Genomic DNA, 16,603 nt, shown 5'->3' with positions numbered 1-16,603 from the left:
AGATAGAAATTTCAAAAAAGTAACGGCAAGATCCTATAAAAGCTATCAAAAAATTTATTTTCAATTTTTATCCAAAAATACAAAGATAATACAAATTTCATGATTTCCCAAAGACTTCAAATATTTAACATTCTTCTGCTCTTTAAAAACATACTGAAATTTGTAGTAATTTAAAATCTGTACTAGAAAAAGTTACACAAACCAAATCCCACAGATTTTGTATGTAGCCACCACCCAGTTGTACTGTTCTCCGGAAGCATCCTTTAAGAGTCGAGAGATGCGGTGACAACTGCAGTCGTGAATACTATTTCGGTTCCGAAGCCCAGGTAAGGCCTCTCCGGGCTGGCTGCTGTCGGCGTGAAGAATCTTCGGCTGCACCGCAGGCCTCGCAGGCTAGCGAGACATGGCGAGGCTGCTGCTTCAGGACTTCCCATCACTCAACCGCAACTAACCTGCGGGAACAGCCACTCCCAGCCAAGCAGAACAAGTCCAAGTCCTAAAAAGATACACGGTGCACGAAGGATCTTCTAACCATCAAGGTGACGGCATACTTGGTCTTTCAGCAGGGGTGAGAGGGAACGGGGTGCAGTGCAGGTAGACTGTACGTGGGAGGGAAGCTGCGGACGGGGACGTGACAGGAGTCACTCAGAGGTGGGCGCCCGGGCCCAGTGGCCAACGTGAAGCCCCCCCCCCTCCTCCATGAAAGGAATGAGGCCTGAGAGCGACACAAGCCTCAGGCCTCCGGGAGGTTCCTGCTTCAGGTTAATGGGGGGCACTTGTGGGGGAGCCCACTCAGGGTCAGAAAGCTTTCCTTTCAGGGTTGGCTAAAAACTCCGAATTCATCTTCAAGGGAATCGGTAGTTTCTGCTGCCAGAGGATGAAAGGAGATGCCTTTCTCCGCCTCGTACCAATTCCCGTCTTCCCCCCGAGTGGAGCCCCTTGGCTAACTCTGGCTTCAAAAGCACCTCCAAGCTGAGCACTGACAGACGTAACTTCTTTTAAACCCGTAAGTCACAGCCCTGTTGAATACCTTCCATGAACGCAAGGGACAGATGAAAAGGAGTTTTCTGTAACAGTCTGAACTCATCATTCAAGCAGCGCTTTGTTTCTTTAAAGCGGATTGGAAACAAGTCCCTCCTCAGGTGGGAGAATACCCGCGAAGTGTGACAAAGGCCAACACTGCCGACGGGGCCTCTGGGAATCCTACACACGAAGTTTCTGGCCAAACCATAAAATTCACGTCAAGCCCAACGAATGTCCAGTGTCCCTCACCATGACCTCAGTGTTCCTGTGTTTTAAGTACCGAGGCGGGTCCTGTGCCCAGGCTGGGGTGTGGCCCCGTGCGTGGGGGGCGCACGCCGGGTCGGTCCTGGCGCTCGGCACTGCGCAGAGAGCCGAGCTGGCCCCGTGGGCTCACGGAGCCGGGGGTCTGTGCGGCGTGTCACCACCTCCCTGTCGGCAGACTTCAGCTAAGCGAGACACGTTGACGCGGCCACACGCGGTCCCGAGAGAAGGGAAGGAAGCAGGGAGAACGCCGGCCACCGCCAGCAGGAGCTGCCTTCTGCCCACGGGGCCGCCCACGGGCAAGGGAAAGGGCGGGCAGGACGTGAAGCGGTGAGCGCCAGACCCGACAGGCACGCACACTGCCAAGTCTGGCCCCTCGGCCAGTGGAGCAGGCGCGGAGTCCAAGACTGACTCGGGGTCAAGAGGGGCGGGGGGGGCTGGAGCCTGAGGATCACGCAGGTGTGGGGCGGGCGCCAGGCCTGAGTCACTCGAGCTTCTTGGCTGGCACCCGTGTCCGAGCAATGATGATGGGCACCAGGGCCAGCGAGCCAATGAAGAGGGCCCACAGGGGCCGGTAGAAGAGCCAGCCGGCGGCCACGGTCAGCAGGGTCAGCGAGGTGGCCACGCAGAACGCAAAGGCTTTCAGGCCGATGTTGACCAGGTCTCGGAAGACGGGGAACCAGTCCACTGTGAGGAAGAGAAAGCTGGTGAGGCTCCCGGGGCCACCACGCTCTGCGTCACGTGAGGTGAGCAGATCATTCCCGTCCGTAGACCAGGATGGGCCCACGTTGCCTGGTCTGGACAGGAGAGGGCTCGGGGCAGAAGGCAAACGGCCTCCCACGAGAGCTGGCGGGTCCACAGAAGGCGTGCGTACCGTGCACCGCTCCAGGGGAGCAGGCAGGTGGAAGTGCCCAGTCGCCTCTAAAACCATGGATGCTGCCGTCAGTCTGCGGCCAATAGAAGACATCTGCCCATATGGTGGCACGTTCCATTTGCTGCACGCTCACAGACTGGGCAGAACCTTCTGTGGGTGCCTGTGTGGGCTCCTCGGCCATTCCTGGAGGCATCTGTTCATTCAAGTCATTACCAAGGATCTCTGTGCCCAGCTCTGTGCAGGGCAGAGGGAAATAAATTTGCTAAGCCGGCCCCCACCTCAAGGATCTCACTGGTCACTGGCCACTGGCCCAGTATGGTAAAGTCTAGGATCCAGCTAATCCGTCTGCACTCACGCTGTCCTTGGCCTGTCTACCCCCTCCAGGCTGGCATTCCATAGCTGACGTCAGTCCGTGCGCGGACTCTTTCCTCAGTTCCAGGAGGCCCCAGTGGTCTGCTGCCCCTGGGTTTGCAGAGCAAGGCCTGCTGCCCCGCCATGACTACAGGACCCTGCAGGCCACCTCTTGGCTCTTCTTGGTCTGTCCCCACATATAGCCCACCTTGGCCCTCCTAATAAGCAGAGTTTGTGTTTTTGTGCATCGACCATGCGTCGGGCACTATGTGGACCATCTCCTCAAACCTTCATGCCCAGCCGGCAAGGCTGGTACTATTCTTACCCTCACTTTACCCACAAGGTCACCGAGGCCCAGGCAGTTCAACTTGCCCAATGTCCTGCAGCTAGAAAGTGCCAGAGCCAAGATTTAAACCCAAGACTGTCTGAGCCCAGAGCCCGAGCTCTTGACCATGGTTCTGAGCCTTGAGAGGACAGGGACCTTGTCTGTCCTGCTCACTGCAGGTCTCCGGGGCCTAGAGCGGTGTCCTGCACACAGCAGGCACTCAATAAGTACTTATTGCCCAAACACAGTGAATGAGTGCTGCCTTGTAGCTCCCCCAATCACTCCGCCTGCACTTCCGACCCCTCTGCGCTCTGACATCTGTCCTGGGTCTGGAGCGTCAGCATTCCAGATGAACGGAGAATCGGAGGGCCCTCTGAGCCGGACTCCCACCTCCTCATCTGACGATGGGGGGATGAGGCTCCGAGTGCGGAGATGGCCAGCCCAGGGTCCCACAGCCAGGAGGGGCTCAGTGCAAAGGAAAGATGGAGGACTGTGATCAGATCCTCATCTCTCCCAGATGGTGCGCGAGATCCGGCTGGCTGTTCTGAGCACAACCCAGCTGTCCCGAGAAAGCCTTGGAGGGGAAGTGTCCTCTTCCCGCCTAGCCTGGGAGGTACTGTGGCCAGACCTCTTCCCAGCTGGAAAGGGTAAATGGGGGAGAGGTTTCTATGGGGCCCAGTGCAGGCTGGATGGGATCATCAGATTGGGCACAGGCACACTGGGGTAAAGGCTTGTGGGCAAGTCCCCGAGACACGCCATCCTCCCAGATCAGCAGTGTGGGGCCAGCACTTACTCAATCACCCGAGGCCTCAGTCCTGTGCCAGGCTGGGTCATCTGGCAGCTGCTGGGCTCACAGGTGCCGACTCTGGCCAAGCGAGCGGCCCAGTGCTCTGCGTGGCACTCCGACTTGTTGGCTGCCCCCAGTTGAGCCCAGGTCTTGGGGTGGGGGAGGGAACCATTACGGTTTGGGGGTATTTCCTATTTGCCAAACATTCACAAACTGCCCATGAGGTGTGAGGTAACTGAAGCTGAGACAGGAAAGGGAAAGGCCCAAGTGTCCAGAGCTCTGACGGAACCGATTTCAGGTCTGGCACGCTGCAAACGGGGGCTGGTCACCTCGCCGTGCCTGTTCACCTCGCTGTGCCCATTCACTTGTGAAGGGCTAAAGGAAGGAGCAGGTGAGCTGGGGACAGATGGGCCAGACCCTCCGACCATGGGGCCTAGACCAGCCTCCCAGGCGTTAGCGATCCCGACCCCCACCCCCGAAAGCATCTGTCCCTCGAGTCTGCCTTCTTCGGCCCGTTCATCCCAACGCTGTGGAGTGGGACGCAGACGTGGGCCCCGTGCCGTCTCCGCCCTGAGGAGCACTGAGCGGGCCGGAAAGGGCCACGGTGGCATGAGAAGCACAGAGCAGGCGCCCGGGCTGCACGAGGATAAACAAGATCCCCCCGACCCGTCTCCGCACACCTACCCAGGGTGTAGAGGATCCGGGTCATGAGGTTGAGGCCCATAAACATGGCCATCCAGCCAGCGGCCCGCAGGCCCCACGTCTTCATGGAGTTGCTCTTCCGTTCTCTACGGAACACCTCCTGCAGGACAAGGTGGGGAGGGGGTGTCACGCCTCATGTCTCTGAGGGGCCCCCAGCTCCCCAGTTGGCAGGGCCGGCGCCAAGGGGTGCACTCCACGCCAACCCAGGAGCCGCTGGCCGTTTCCGAGCAGACCGGGGAGGCGAGGGCGCAGCACAGGACGGGGCAGGAGCTGTGTGTGTGGAAGGGAAGAAGTCCCCGGGCCGCCGCCTCAGCTGGAACGAAGCGGCCCTCCTCACGACAGTGCTTCCTTTCCGGGCTCAGTGACCACCACCCCCGGCGGCGGCGTGTGCGCTGCTGCACCGCGGACGCTCTTCACGTGACTCCGGGGCGCCTCGCTCTCCGCGCTCCCCCGCTTCTCCCCCGGCTGGGCTGCCCTCCGCCCTCTGCACTTCGGTGGCAGCTTCGGTCTCGCGCCCTCCCGGCCGGCGCCATCCACTTCCCCGGCGCCTCGCCACCAGTGCCCCCGGTTTCCAGCCGCAGCCCTGGGCCTTCCACAGCCCACGTGTCGTCTGACACTGACCCTGCAGCCTCCCCCACCTGTTCCTCTCTGTCACGTCCGCCTGAACGGATGCTGCAGCCACCTCCTGCCTGCGCAAGCCAAAACCGGGGTGTCACACTTGGCTCGTTCCTCCCCACAGGGACCACCTCGCATCCGGCCCATCAGCAAGTCCTGTCAGTGCTGTGTCCACGTTTCCCAGATCGCTCACCACCGGCAGCCTCTCCCGCCAGGACGACTGCCGGAGCCTCCTCCCCACTGGCCTCCCTGCTTCCGTTACCTTCTCCCCACCGCCACCTGCCAAGGCCCTGCCGCCTGTCCGGGGACCAGGCCGAGTGTCCTCCTCCTGCCCCCGGGCCTTTGCACATGTGCTAGCTCCGCCTGAAGCAGGCTTGCCCACAGTCCTGCCTGGCGGGCTCCTACACATTCTTCTGGTGTTGGTCTGAATGCCGCTTCCTTAGAGAGCCCCCGCTCCCCACCGTCACTATCTAGGACAGTAACAGTAACAACAGCTAACACTTACTGCCTACCACCTATTAGTGGCCGTCCTCAGTGCTTTCCAGTAATGCTTTACTCAGTCCTCAAACTAACTTCACAAGGTAGACACACTTATCTCCAGTTTACAGATAAGGAAACTGAGGTTCGGAATAAATGGATGCGTAATCTTTACAACAACCACATAAAACAGGGATCATAATTCTCTTATCCTCCAAGAGGATAAACAACTGGCTCAAGGTCCTGTAGCCCGCGGAAGGCAGAGCGGGCCTTGAGCTGGGGCCATCTCCAGTGTGCACACTTGTCCACACAGAACCCCTCCTGCCTCTGGGACTAGAATCTGGGCATCCTGCCTCGCAGGGTCTGGGTTCCTCCTCAGGGCTCTCACCTCTTTGGCTCAGGATCTTCTCTCCCTGCTTGGCAGAGACCCCAGACCCTGTGCCGGAGGCCCAGGGTGGTCAGCCCAGGCTGAGCCCTCCCTCCTGGGAGATCTGGAGGCCACTTCTCTCTGGGGGACAGCTCAGAGACACGGGCCTTCACCTGCAGGAGGCTGTGTGTGGGGTGGGACCAGAGCTGCAGGAGAGAGAGGAGGCCTGGGCAAGGCCTCCTAATTTTAGAAACTCCCTGAGAGCTACTGATGGAAAGGGTGACTCATGCCCGCCCAAGTGGGAGGTGGCAGCCCCGCCCTGAAGCTGGTAACTGGACCCCTGAGCAGCAGCCCGCCACACCCCGGGCCTGGATCAAGCAGAAGGTGAGGCCCGTCACCCCCTGGGGCTGGGGGCTGAAGTGAGAAGGAAGGCAGCTGAGGGCCTAGGAACAGGGTCAAAGGGCCAGAGCTACGCCCGGCCCCCTGCCCACTACCTTTCCCTTTCCAAGCCTTTAGGGATTGAGAAGTCCTGCAGTCCTGCTCCAGGCAAGGACAGAACTTCCCACCTGCGACACACGGCGTTCATCAACAATACAAAACGATTTTTCCATGAAAGAGAACGGTTTCTGCCTAGAGAAGAGAGGCTAAGTTTCAGGGCATGCAACCGAACTATGCATAATCGGCCCAAGGATGGGAGTCAGGTGACGCATGACCCTTCCCAGTTTACAGATGCGGACGGGGCCCTCACTCCCGTCCCAGAATTCTGCAGCTCTAAGTCCCCCCCCAGTCCCCTGATGCTCTGAAAGAAGCCCCACACCCTTCGGGGGGTGCCCCTGCCCGCTGGGCAGCCCCGCCTCCCCAGCCCGCCTCCTGTCTGGGCGGCATCCGCACGGGCACTCCTAGTGCTCCCCTTCCTGCCTCAGTGACTGCCTGACCCCCCCCACGCTGCTGGCTTCGACCCCTTTCTCTTCACCTGTGACGCAGAACTGTCACTCAGAGAGGCCTCCCCTGACCACTGTCAGAGTCAATCTCCCGTCCCCCTGTCTGCGTTTCAGGGCACCGGCCCCCCGTCCACAACACTCAGCACGAGGGGGTCCTCACTCACTGGGTCTTCGGACAAGTCCCCCGCCCTGCCCCCCGCAGGAGACGGGAAGCCCGAGCGGAGGGCTCTGCTGTGCCCCCTCTCCTGTTCTTCGTGCCGCACAGTCTGCTGCTCACGCGGGGAGACTCTTACTCCTTCCGTCTCCTCCCCGCCTCATCGCGCGGCTGTGCCCTCTCATGCGGGCACTGACTGACTAACCCCGGGCAGGGAGAGGGAGGGAGGGAGCCGGCTGCCCTCCCCCACACAGACAGGCAGCAGCAACTCACCTCTGCTGAGAAGTCCCCGTGGTGCAGGAGAAGCAAGGTGTCCCCAGACTTGGTGGAGTAGGGGAGCAGCTGGTCACCCCGCTGCCGGGCGATCACAGTGACCTGGTCAGAGACCTTAGCGTCAGAGCTGAGGGCATCCGCCGGCCCGGCCCAGCAGCCCTCGCACTGTGTGCCCGCTGGGAGAGTGAGGGAGGAGACCCTGCCAGCCCGGAGCTCGGCGGGGGGTTTCGTTCCAAGTGCGGGGGTGGACCCGGCAGCAGCCTGCATCAGGGTGGGGCGGGGGCCAGGGCTGGGACTGCAGGTGACAGGGTCAGGCACCTGAGACCAGGAGTTACAGAGCAAAAACTAGGGGCCGGGGGAAGAAAGGCTGCATGCGATTGGCAGAACTCTCACAGGCATCATTAGGAGGTCCCGCCCTGGAAAGCAGCAGGGGACAGGCCCCGTAACGTGGGGGCCACGGATGCCACGGACAGTGCGGAGCACACAGGGCTCTGAAGCCGCTCAGAAGCACGCCCGCCCCCTTGCGGAGGGGAGCGCACGCCCGCATGGCCTAGGGGAAGGGTCCCGAGCGCTCGGGGCACTGCACACAGGGGAAGGCTAGGAGGCCCTGCCTGGCTGTGCCCTGGGGAAGCCAGTTACCACGTGAGCTGGGCCCAGGTCAGGGTCATCGCCGCTCAGCCCAGCGTAGGAAAAGGACACACGCAGGTCTCCGACCTGGGGGTGGAAGAGAAGTGGGCTGAGTGAGGCCGGGAGCAGCCACCCTCGAACCCCAAAGCTCACATGCTCTTCCGGCCTCCACACTGTTGCCCAGGTGGTCCCATCACCTCGAGGCTTCTCCCCTCCAATCTCATTCCGCCAAGCGGATTCAACTGAACCAAATCGGTATCCCAAGCAGGAAGGTGCCTCCTGTGTGTTGTCCAAGGGGCAGCACTCCCAGGGCCCTGATCTCTGCTACGTGAACGGCCCAAGCCCCTGCGCACCTCCGGATACTTGGGGTTTTCGCTGTGGTAGAAGTAGTCTCCCCGGCGAACGATGTCCACGTGCGGGTCCTCCAGCTTGGACAGGCTCAGTGGTTTGAAGTTGTCAACTTTGTCGATGAGGCCTGAGAAGCGTGCAGTGGTTCCAAGAGTGGTGTGCGAACAAACCCTCCAGCCCCGCCCCCGATCTGCACACCCCTCGGCTGACTTCCTTCCCACCAGGAGCGCCCTTTCCAAACCCTCCTTCCATACCGCCAGCCCCCTTCCGTCTCCGCCTCCTCCAGGAAGCCTCCCTGCCTGCCGTCTGGACCAGCGGGAGCCATTGAGCTCTGGGAACAGCCTGAGCCCTGCACCCTTTCTGCCTCGGATGCAGTCACTGGTCTGCACCTGGCTCCCCGGCTGCATGCGGTTCCTTGAGGCCGCAGCTGCCTGGCACAGCAGCCACCAGCTGAGCGACAGGGCAGGTGGCAGACAAGCCAGGCCCTGGAGCATCCTGGTGGAGCGCTGGGCCTCCACCCCTCCTCCCTCACCCTGGCTACCTGGGGCCTGTGTGTTTGCTCTCCCACCCCAGGACTTACTGTGGCCAGTGGCACCACCTTGTCCCTGGAAAGCCTCTCTTTGGAGTCACTTGGGTGGGGAGGGACACCTGCAATGAACTGCTAGGTGCTGGGTGGGGCTCAGAGGGGGACCCTTTGGGGGGCAGCCTTGTCTCTACCACTGGCTCTGGGGCTGCTTAAGGCGGGGCTCTCAGCTCTGTCTGGTCAGATCAGGCACCAGCAGGGCCTGGTAGTTATTCTCTGAAAGAGACCATGTTTCAGAGCAGCCTGGCTGGGGTGGGGCTGTCCTACACAAGTCCCCCACCTCCTGGGGACCTGTCTTCCCTCTGGCCCCCGGCCCAACGTACGACGCCAGGACCGTGCAGGCTGATCCCACACCCAGCGCAGCAGGGACCCCAGCTCCTGGGAGGTGGCCAAGTAGAAGCACGGGGCCTCTGGGTGCCGCTGGCTCATCCGAAGGGGCAGAGACTCACCTGCCGAGAGGAAGAATCGGCCAATCTGGACGAAGGGGGCTGTTGCCGTGAACGACTCCACTGCCATCGCGCTGTGGGAGAGAGAAGGAGCTATTGGCGGGGCAGGGCGCCAGCCAGGAGCTCTCTGCTCTCTTTGGGTTATGCCGGGCAGGGGTCCCGCCCAGGGGTCTCCTGCGAGTCCAGACCAGCCCAGGCACTGTGGACATCTTGTCTTCACCAGACCTCCCCCCTGGGATGCTCCTGTCCCCCTCACCTGAGTGGAGGTGTCTCGTATCCCCCAGAGCTTCATACCTCCTTGCCTAGAGCCCTACCGGCCTGTCCCACCCCAGCCACCGGTTGTCAGATGGACCTTCTGTGGACTTCACACCCTCTCTGAGCCTTCCCAGTCCCAGGGAGCTCCCGAGCCCCCTGTGCACACCCAAAGCCCCTCCTGGCACAGTCCCGCCCACAGCTCCAGCCACGCTCCAGCACTAAGCCCATTTCACCACCCCGTATCTCTGAGCTAACTGCCCTTGGCCAAAATCCTACAAAGGCCCACATCAAATGCCACTGCCTTCTGAAAGCCCTTTCTGATTGTCTTCCCACCCCCACGGCTATTAACAAAACGCTTCCCCAGCGCTGGACGTGCAAGTCCCTCCAGGCGCTCAGTCCAGGCCTCACATTCTGACTTGTTTGAGGGGAGCCTCAGGAAGTCAGGTCTTGCCTCCGTGTTCCTGGTGCCCAGCACAGCAGCTGGCCTCAGAACTATGTCCCAGACTTTCATCAGCTCATGAGGCAGAAGGAACTCAATCCCACCGCTCAGATGAGGAAGCTGAGGCTGGGACCTGCGAGTGGCAGGCAAGACCGCGCTCAGGCCTGGGCACCCGGCTCTCACCTGGGGTTCTTGTGGCCAATCTCTCGGTCGAAATTTCTGCTGTTGACAATTTCTGACCTCCATTCGGTGTCTGTCACAGGGAGAGGGAACAACTCAGAAACTATGGTAAGAGTGGCCACGTGTCTGAGGCCCACTGGCTCAGTGTCCTTTTATCCAAGCCCGTGGCCACTCCAGGGCCGAAGGGATGGCTCCTGGAGCCTCGCTGGATGGATGGAAGAGCAGGACTCCGAGGACTGGCACCCAGGGTTCCCGATGCCTCGTTCCACGCCTTCCCCCGCTGCCGTCAGCCTCCGCTAAGGGCAGAGACCACAAGTGTGCGGGATGGGGCGGGCCCCGTACTCACTGTAGGAGTACCTTGTCTCTGTCTTCACCTGCCCATCTTCGGTGTACTCCCTGTGGGGAAAGCACAGGCAGCCCCACAGTCAGCCTGCCACCCCGGAGGCTTTCCCATCTCTAAGCATCTGCAGCTGGAAGTACCTTGGGGCGACCAGGTCAAAATCCCCAACTCCACCCCTCAAAGGCCCACACTGGAGGAAAGAGCTTTCTCATCCTGAGCTGAAATGTGCCTCCACTCGGCCCACACCAAGGGCTGCAGCCCTGCTCTCGGGGCTCAGAGACGTGGCTGTACCCTGTGCTCCAGGACGGCCCCACGGAGGCCCCCCTCCAGCTGCCCTGGCTCCCCTAGCCACCTCCCCACCCCTCACTCGCAATCCATGCCGCTTAGTGACCCCCACCTGCCTAAGGACACCTGCCCTCAGACTTGTGCTAGAATGGACAGGACACAAGCTGGGGCCACCTCTGCTCTGGCCTGGGAGAGGCCACACATAGGAAAGCACTGTCTGCGGCCTGAATCCAGGCATGTCTCGGGCCTGGGCATCCCCGCATGACGTCCTGCACAAGGGGGCTAATTCATCCTCCCTCCTCCTTGGAGCCACTCTCGTTAGATTTCTGCCACCTTCGAACAAATGATCACTGATGAGGAATTTCGGGATAATCTGACATTTCTTGAACAGGAAGATTTAATACTTTAAATTTCAGAAGTGTCAAAATCAAAAGCCATGTGCATCACATCCTAACATCTGTATCTCCGTTACCCCTGCTCGAGGCTTCGGTCCCCGGCGCCTCACCTGGACTCCTCGGTTTCCACCCACTGGTACATCTCCACGTGCCGCCGCAGCTTCACAGCCGGAAGGTGGACCCCGTAGTTTGGATCAGACAAGAGCTTCGAAAAGAATCACACAAGTCAAAAAAAGGGACTACAGGACAAGACTCACATGAGGCCGGAGGAAGCGGGGCTGGACAAGAGACAGGTACAGAGGACAGGGACAGGATGGAGACTACAGGGCTGCTTCGGGCGGGAGAGTTGGGGGAAGCTGCCTGTCCTAAGTCCTTCACACCCACTGCCTGGGGACCGAGAGTCTCACGGTCCCGGCTTGGGCGGCACGGCCCGACAACAGCATATTTAAGGTTCAAACAGAAGAGGTCCGATAACCAGAGTACTTTCCAGCCCCGCACGAGCCACGCGTGCTGAGCATAACTGTCAAAGCTCCTCCTTGCGAGCCTCCGGCCGTGTGCCAAGCACCGAGCCAAGAGCTTAGCTATCTAATGACTCTTCAAAGCTGGCCCCCCAGGTTGTTACAGGTGTTCTCTGCCTTTTACAGATGAAGACGCTGAGACTCGAGAGTGATCGGTCCACACAGCTGCTGAGTGGGGCAGCTGGGAGTCACACCCATGCATCCATCCCCAGAGCCCCTGTGCTCAAAATCCTCAACCAGACAACATCCAGCGACGTGCCTGAGCGTCTGGTGGGGTCAGCGACCCTCCCCAAACCTACCTTGGACGTCCGCAGGGCCCCAATGATGTGCACCAGCCTCCCCTCGTTCTCCGGGGCCACGCTGTGGATGCTCTCAGGGGACACTACAAGTGACAGCCCCTCGGCCAGGGAGGTTGCTGTCTTCAATGCGCGGCCCTGTGAGCAAAAGGGAGGATTTCAACTCAGGTGTGGTTCACCACGGTTGTGCTTCCTGCGGTGTATCACGGCAGGATGGAGCCTCGGGAAGCATGGAGACTCATCTCCCCATCTTACAGGTGGAAAACCGAGGCCTTGCAAGTGGCACAGGTGGAACTAGAGCCAAAGACTCCTGCTTTGCCAGGCAGCCCTCTTCCTGCTGCACACCCCACTCCCCTAATTCTCAGCACTACCTCATGCTGGGAACAGCTGGTGCTTTTGTCTGCTGTGTGCCCCTTCCCCCATCTTCCTCTGCCTTCTCCCTTCACCCCCTCAGTCCTTGTAGTTTATATGGGCCCGTCCGTACTGCTGCCCAAAACATGTGACCCAGGCCTAGCCAATCGGAACATGGGTCCACTGTCCACGGGGATTAATTCAGAGAGAGGACTAAGACAAGCTGGGACACTGAGACATCTCTCTGCAACTGTTGCTAAATTGGTTTTGGAAGAGATGCGGCTGCTAAGCTGTTTGGATGTGACCCTGGAGTTGCTGGGCCACCTTAACCACCACAAAGGAAGAGCTTGTCAAAGAAAAATCCATAAGAGAGAAAAAGAGGCAGCAGATGGAAAAATGGAGATTCCTAGTGACCCAACATGAACACCTGGATCTAGCCATGCCTGAAGCTGTTGCTACCGCAGGATTTCAGGCATGTGAACCAATCCATTCGTCTTCCTACTTAGGTCAGTTATGAGATAGGTCACAAGGCAAAGAATTCTGACTCATTCAGCACCATCACCCTCGCCCTCACCCCACCTATTGTAAAATCTAGGCCCTGTTACCACATCCGGCCTCTGGATTTATAGCCTTTGCTAATACCGCAGGGACCCTCACTCTGCACAAAGGGATGCCAGACATTTTACCTCGTTGGTGAAAATTAAGTAGAAGGAGAGCAGGAAGGTCATGAGACCCACAAACATCCCACCCGAGGTCTCGCTAAGCCGTTCCAAGAAGCCTGGCTGGGGGTTGGTTGTCGTTTTGACATGTTCTCTCCTGTTAGTTGTACTGGAATACTGAGGAAAAAAATATTTAAAAAAATCAAAATGAAAATCCGTTTTTTAAGAAGTAAATTGAATTTTTGCTATTTGCACATACTGTCTTCATTGAGTTTCAATTACACACAGTAAAAATGCAAAGCATACGGTTTGATGGGCTTTGACAAATGCTTACCCCATTTGACTGACGTCCAAATCAAGATACGGAACGTTTCTATCATCACAGAACATTACCTTGTGCCTCTTTCCTGCCAATACTCCCAGCTCCCCACCCCCCAGTGGTAACAACTATTTGAACTTGTATCATTATAGATTACGGAACCCGATACCAACGGGGCCATCATACGGCACAAAGTCTTTTCCGTCCAGATTCTGAGGAGGGTCACCTACACTGTGGTGTGTGGTGGCAGCCCGTTCCTTTACATGGCCGAGCAGCACTCCATCTAGGAGTACACGTTTGTTGACTCTGTCACCAGTGGATGGGTATTTTGGTTGCTTCCAGTTTTTAGCTCTTATAAACAATGCTTCTACGAACATTCCTGTACAAGTCTTTATGAAGACCTGTGCTTTCATTTACCTTGGGTATTGGGTAATGAATACCCACGTAGGAGTGAAACTGCTGGATCACAGGGCTGATGTGTGTTTTTTAGAAACTGCCAAACTGTTTTACAAAGAGGTTATTAGACATATATTATTAATTCAATTCAACAAACGGTGGCTCGGCCTCCCAAGGGCCATGCTGGGTCTTGCAGGGGTGAGGGAAGGGGATGATAGGCTGTAGGCTATTGAGCCGCAGGCACAAACAGAACTAGGCCATGCTGAGTGCTTGGTGAGGAGCAGATCCGGTGCCAAACGAGGGACCCCTTCCAGCAGGGGTGGGGGGGGGGTCACAGCAGGCTCCCCAGAGGAGGCGGCATTTGATTGGGATCTGAGGCAGACTCTGGAGTACGGGCATCCCTAGCAGGGGGACCTGTCTGAGCAATGGGGAGCGAGTAGGAAGTGGTTCTGGGAGCAGAGCTGCCTATCTGCTCTGGCTGGGTCTAGGGAGGCACGGGGTGGAGGGAGATGAGGGCAGCTAGACACATCCAGCAGGTTCATGGGAGGCCTCAAGCTCCAGCGTCAGAGGGTCAGGTTTCATCCAGCCAATAACAGAAGCATGGTTTGAAGTGTGTGTCTGCTGCTGACTGACTATCATCGTCAAGGGCCAAATTCCAGAGCCAGAAGGAGTGGGCTTCAATTCAGGCTATGGGACCTTGGGTGAGCAGTTAACCCCTTTACGCCCTCCATTTCCTCCATCAGTAAAATGGGGATAAAAATCCAGTGTATAGGGTTGTGGTGAGAACCAAAGGACTTAATCATCAGACAGCTCAGTACCTAGGACACAGGACATAAGGTACAGGTGCTAAGGGTGGGAATATTATCAGCTTTTCTAGGCTCAGGAGCAAAGAGCAATGAGTGATGGAATACGGGTTGACACATAGGCCCTGAAAATTACTTGCTGTGTAACCCTGCATTAGTTGCTCCACCTCTCTGATCCAGTTGACTCATTTATAAAATGGAGATGGTTCACAGTACCCAGGTCGCAGGGCAGTTTTGTTGTCACACCAGTTAAGAAATTCGGCCACCTCCCTGCTCCACCCCACTATCTTCAGATCCTTCTTCCTCACCGGGCCCTGTGGCCCCTGTAAACGTGCACACAGCTCCTGGATGACTCAGCAAAGATTGGGCTGCAGAAGACACCCACAGGCATACACATTCCTTGGCAAAGGTCAGGTGCCAATATACCCCAAGACAGTCTCTGCCCACCGGGGCCATCTGGGTCAGACTGCGAACATCGATTTTTTTTTTCAGGTATCCAGCACCGTCTATGCACCAGGCCCTGTGCTAAGCACAGGCTGACTCCCTTCAACTTCACACTAACAGATCCCATGACAAAACACAAACCCAGAGTGATTAAGGCCACACAGCTTCTGAGAGGAGGAAACTGGGTTTGCCCCCAGGTCTGCCTGACTCCAAAGCCTGCTGTCTTCAGCATCTTCCCATGAAGTAGCTGGCCAAGCTGGCTGTGAGTGCCTTCGCCTACTGGGGAATTTCTCCATCTGTAAAATATGGTATGGGGCAGACACGAGTCTACCTCTGAGGGTAGGCTGGTCTCCTGACTGTCCTCTCCCCTAGCCGACCCTGGGTCTGAACCGCCTCTGAGACTTTTCGATGCAGCATTCACAGTTTCTAGGTCTCCCAGACAACTCCAATTGAGGCGGAGCACACTAGGCCTGTCAGTGATATAAACCCTCCTCTCCAGGGGTGTGTGGGGGGGGGCAGAGAGGGCTCTTGGGGACAGAGGAGAGGCTGGAAGAAGGGTGTAACAGGCCAGGGGAGGGTGGCTAGGACACTCCAGCAAAGCAGGAGGGAGGGAGTGTCCTGGGGCTGGCAGGGCACCAGGGCTGGCTCCAGAAGCACTTTCACAGAGGGGAGTGGTGAGTCACCAGACTCTCCCACACCCAGCACCCTGGTGGGAGGTGCTGCTCGGTTTGTTGAATGAATGTTGGGCTTAAATCGAAAGGTTCCCGAGAGAGGCTGGCTGCAGGGAGAAACGGCCAGCAGGCTTTTGAAGGGAACCAACTTCAGCCACGGCCTCTCTAACCAAACACACCTAGGAAGACAATGCGCCGGGCAGTAGGCAAATACTCCCTCTCACAGTCATTCTAACTCCTCCGCTCCCAATCTCGCCCGCACCCCTTTGCAGCATCACAGCCTCGGTTTACACGCTTCCCTAGGGTGGGGAGCTCCCAGCCCGCCCGCACAATCCAGTCTGTCAGTTGATGGACAGCTCCACCTGAGCGGCATCGGCTTCCCCGCCCTTCCCGCGGACCCCTCGGAGGTCGCGTCCAGCTCTCAGAGCCCGTCAATGAGAAGCCCAAGGGCCCAGGCGGGAACTGAGGATGAAAGGAGGGGCTGCGGGAAGGCTCCTAGCACAAAGAGATCCCAATGCCGGGAACAGCTCCTGAGTCTCCCTCCCCGCAAACGTGCGGCCGGACGAGGAGGTCCGGACAGACCAAGAGAGGTGAAGTTCGGACGGGTTAGCTGCCGGAAAGCCGGAACAAGGGCCTGCAGAGGTAGATGGGGCTGGCCGCACCGACGAGGGCCAGGCAGGCAGGATGGACCCAGGCGGCCCCTTCGGGGAGAAAGGGACGTATGGGTGGGGTCCGGCAAACCAGGAGACACTTACGTTCGCGGCCATGGTGGGACCCGGCTGGGCGCTCACCCTAGCTCTGCTCAGCTACGGAAGGGGTTGACGGCCTGAGCGCAGAGCCCAGAGGTCTCTCGCCCACCGTAGAGCTGCGAAAATCTGCGTGAACCCTAGAATCAGGGAGGACGTGCAAAAGTTGCCGCCCCGTGAGCCACAGCTTTTCTGCCCATGCGCGCCGCACGGCCTCCTGGAAAATGTAGTCCGGGATCAGGCGCTTTAGCCACTAAGTTGCAACACGCCCTGTACCTCACTGATGCGCCTGCGCACTGCAAGTCATTCCGGGATATGTAGTTCCTCCTGCCTCGAGGAGTCACAGAGCAGC

At 58.6% G+C, this 16,603-nt stretch overlaps 1 protein-coding gene across 1 annotated transcript; it reads right to left on the bottom strand.

Moving 5' to 3' along the window:
- Nucleotides 1-36: 36 nt before the first annotated feature.
- On the bottom strand, nucleotides 37-16,440 carry TMEM43 (transmembrane protein 43). The gene is made up of 12 exons (XM_008697829.2): nucleotides 16,261-16,440; nucleotides 12,900-13,049; nucleotides 11,866-12,000; nucleotides 11,159-11,253; nucleotides 10,375-10,424; nucleotides 10,032-10,101; nucleotides 9,158-9,228; nucleotides 8,131-8,252; nucleotides 7,790-7,864; nucleotides 7,151-7,252; nucleotides 4,306-4,423; nucleotides 37-1,971 (listed from the first exon to the last, which is right to left on the bottom strand). Exons 1-12 carry the CDS (start codon nucleotides 16,270-16,272, stop codon nucleotides 1,769-1,771), a joined length of 1,203 nt encoding a protein of 400 aa, XP_008696051.1. The 5' UTR covers nucleotides 16,273-16,440; the 3' UTR covers nucleotides 37-1,768.
- Nucleotides 16,441-16,603: the final 163 nt, after the last annotated feature.

Source organism: Ursus maritimus, unplaced genomic scaffold, assembly GCF_017311325.1.
Source record: "Ursus maritimus isolate PB19 unplaced genomic scaffold, ASM1731132v1 scaffold_14, whole genome shotgun sequence".
NCBI classification, from domain to species: domain Eukaryota; kingdom Metazoa; phylum Chordata; class Mammalia; order Carnivora; family Ursidae; genus Ursus; species Ursus maritimus.
This window is presented reverse-complemented; position numbering and strand designations above follow the sequence as displayed.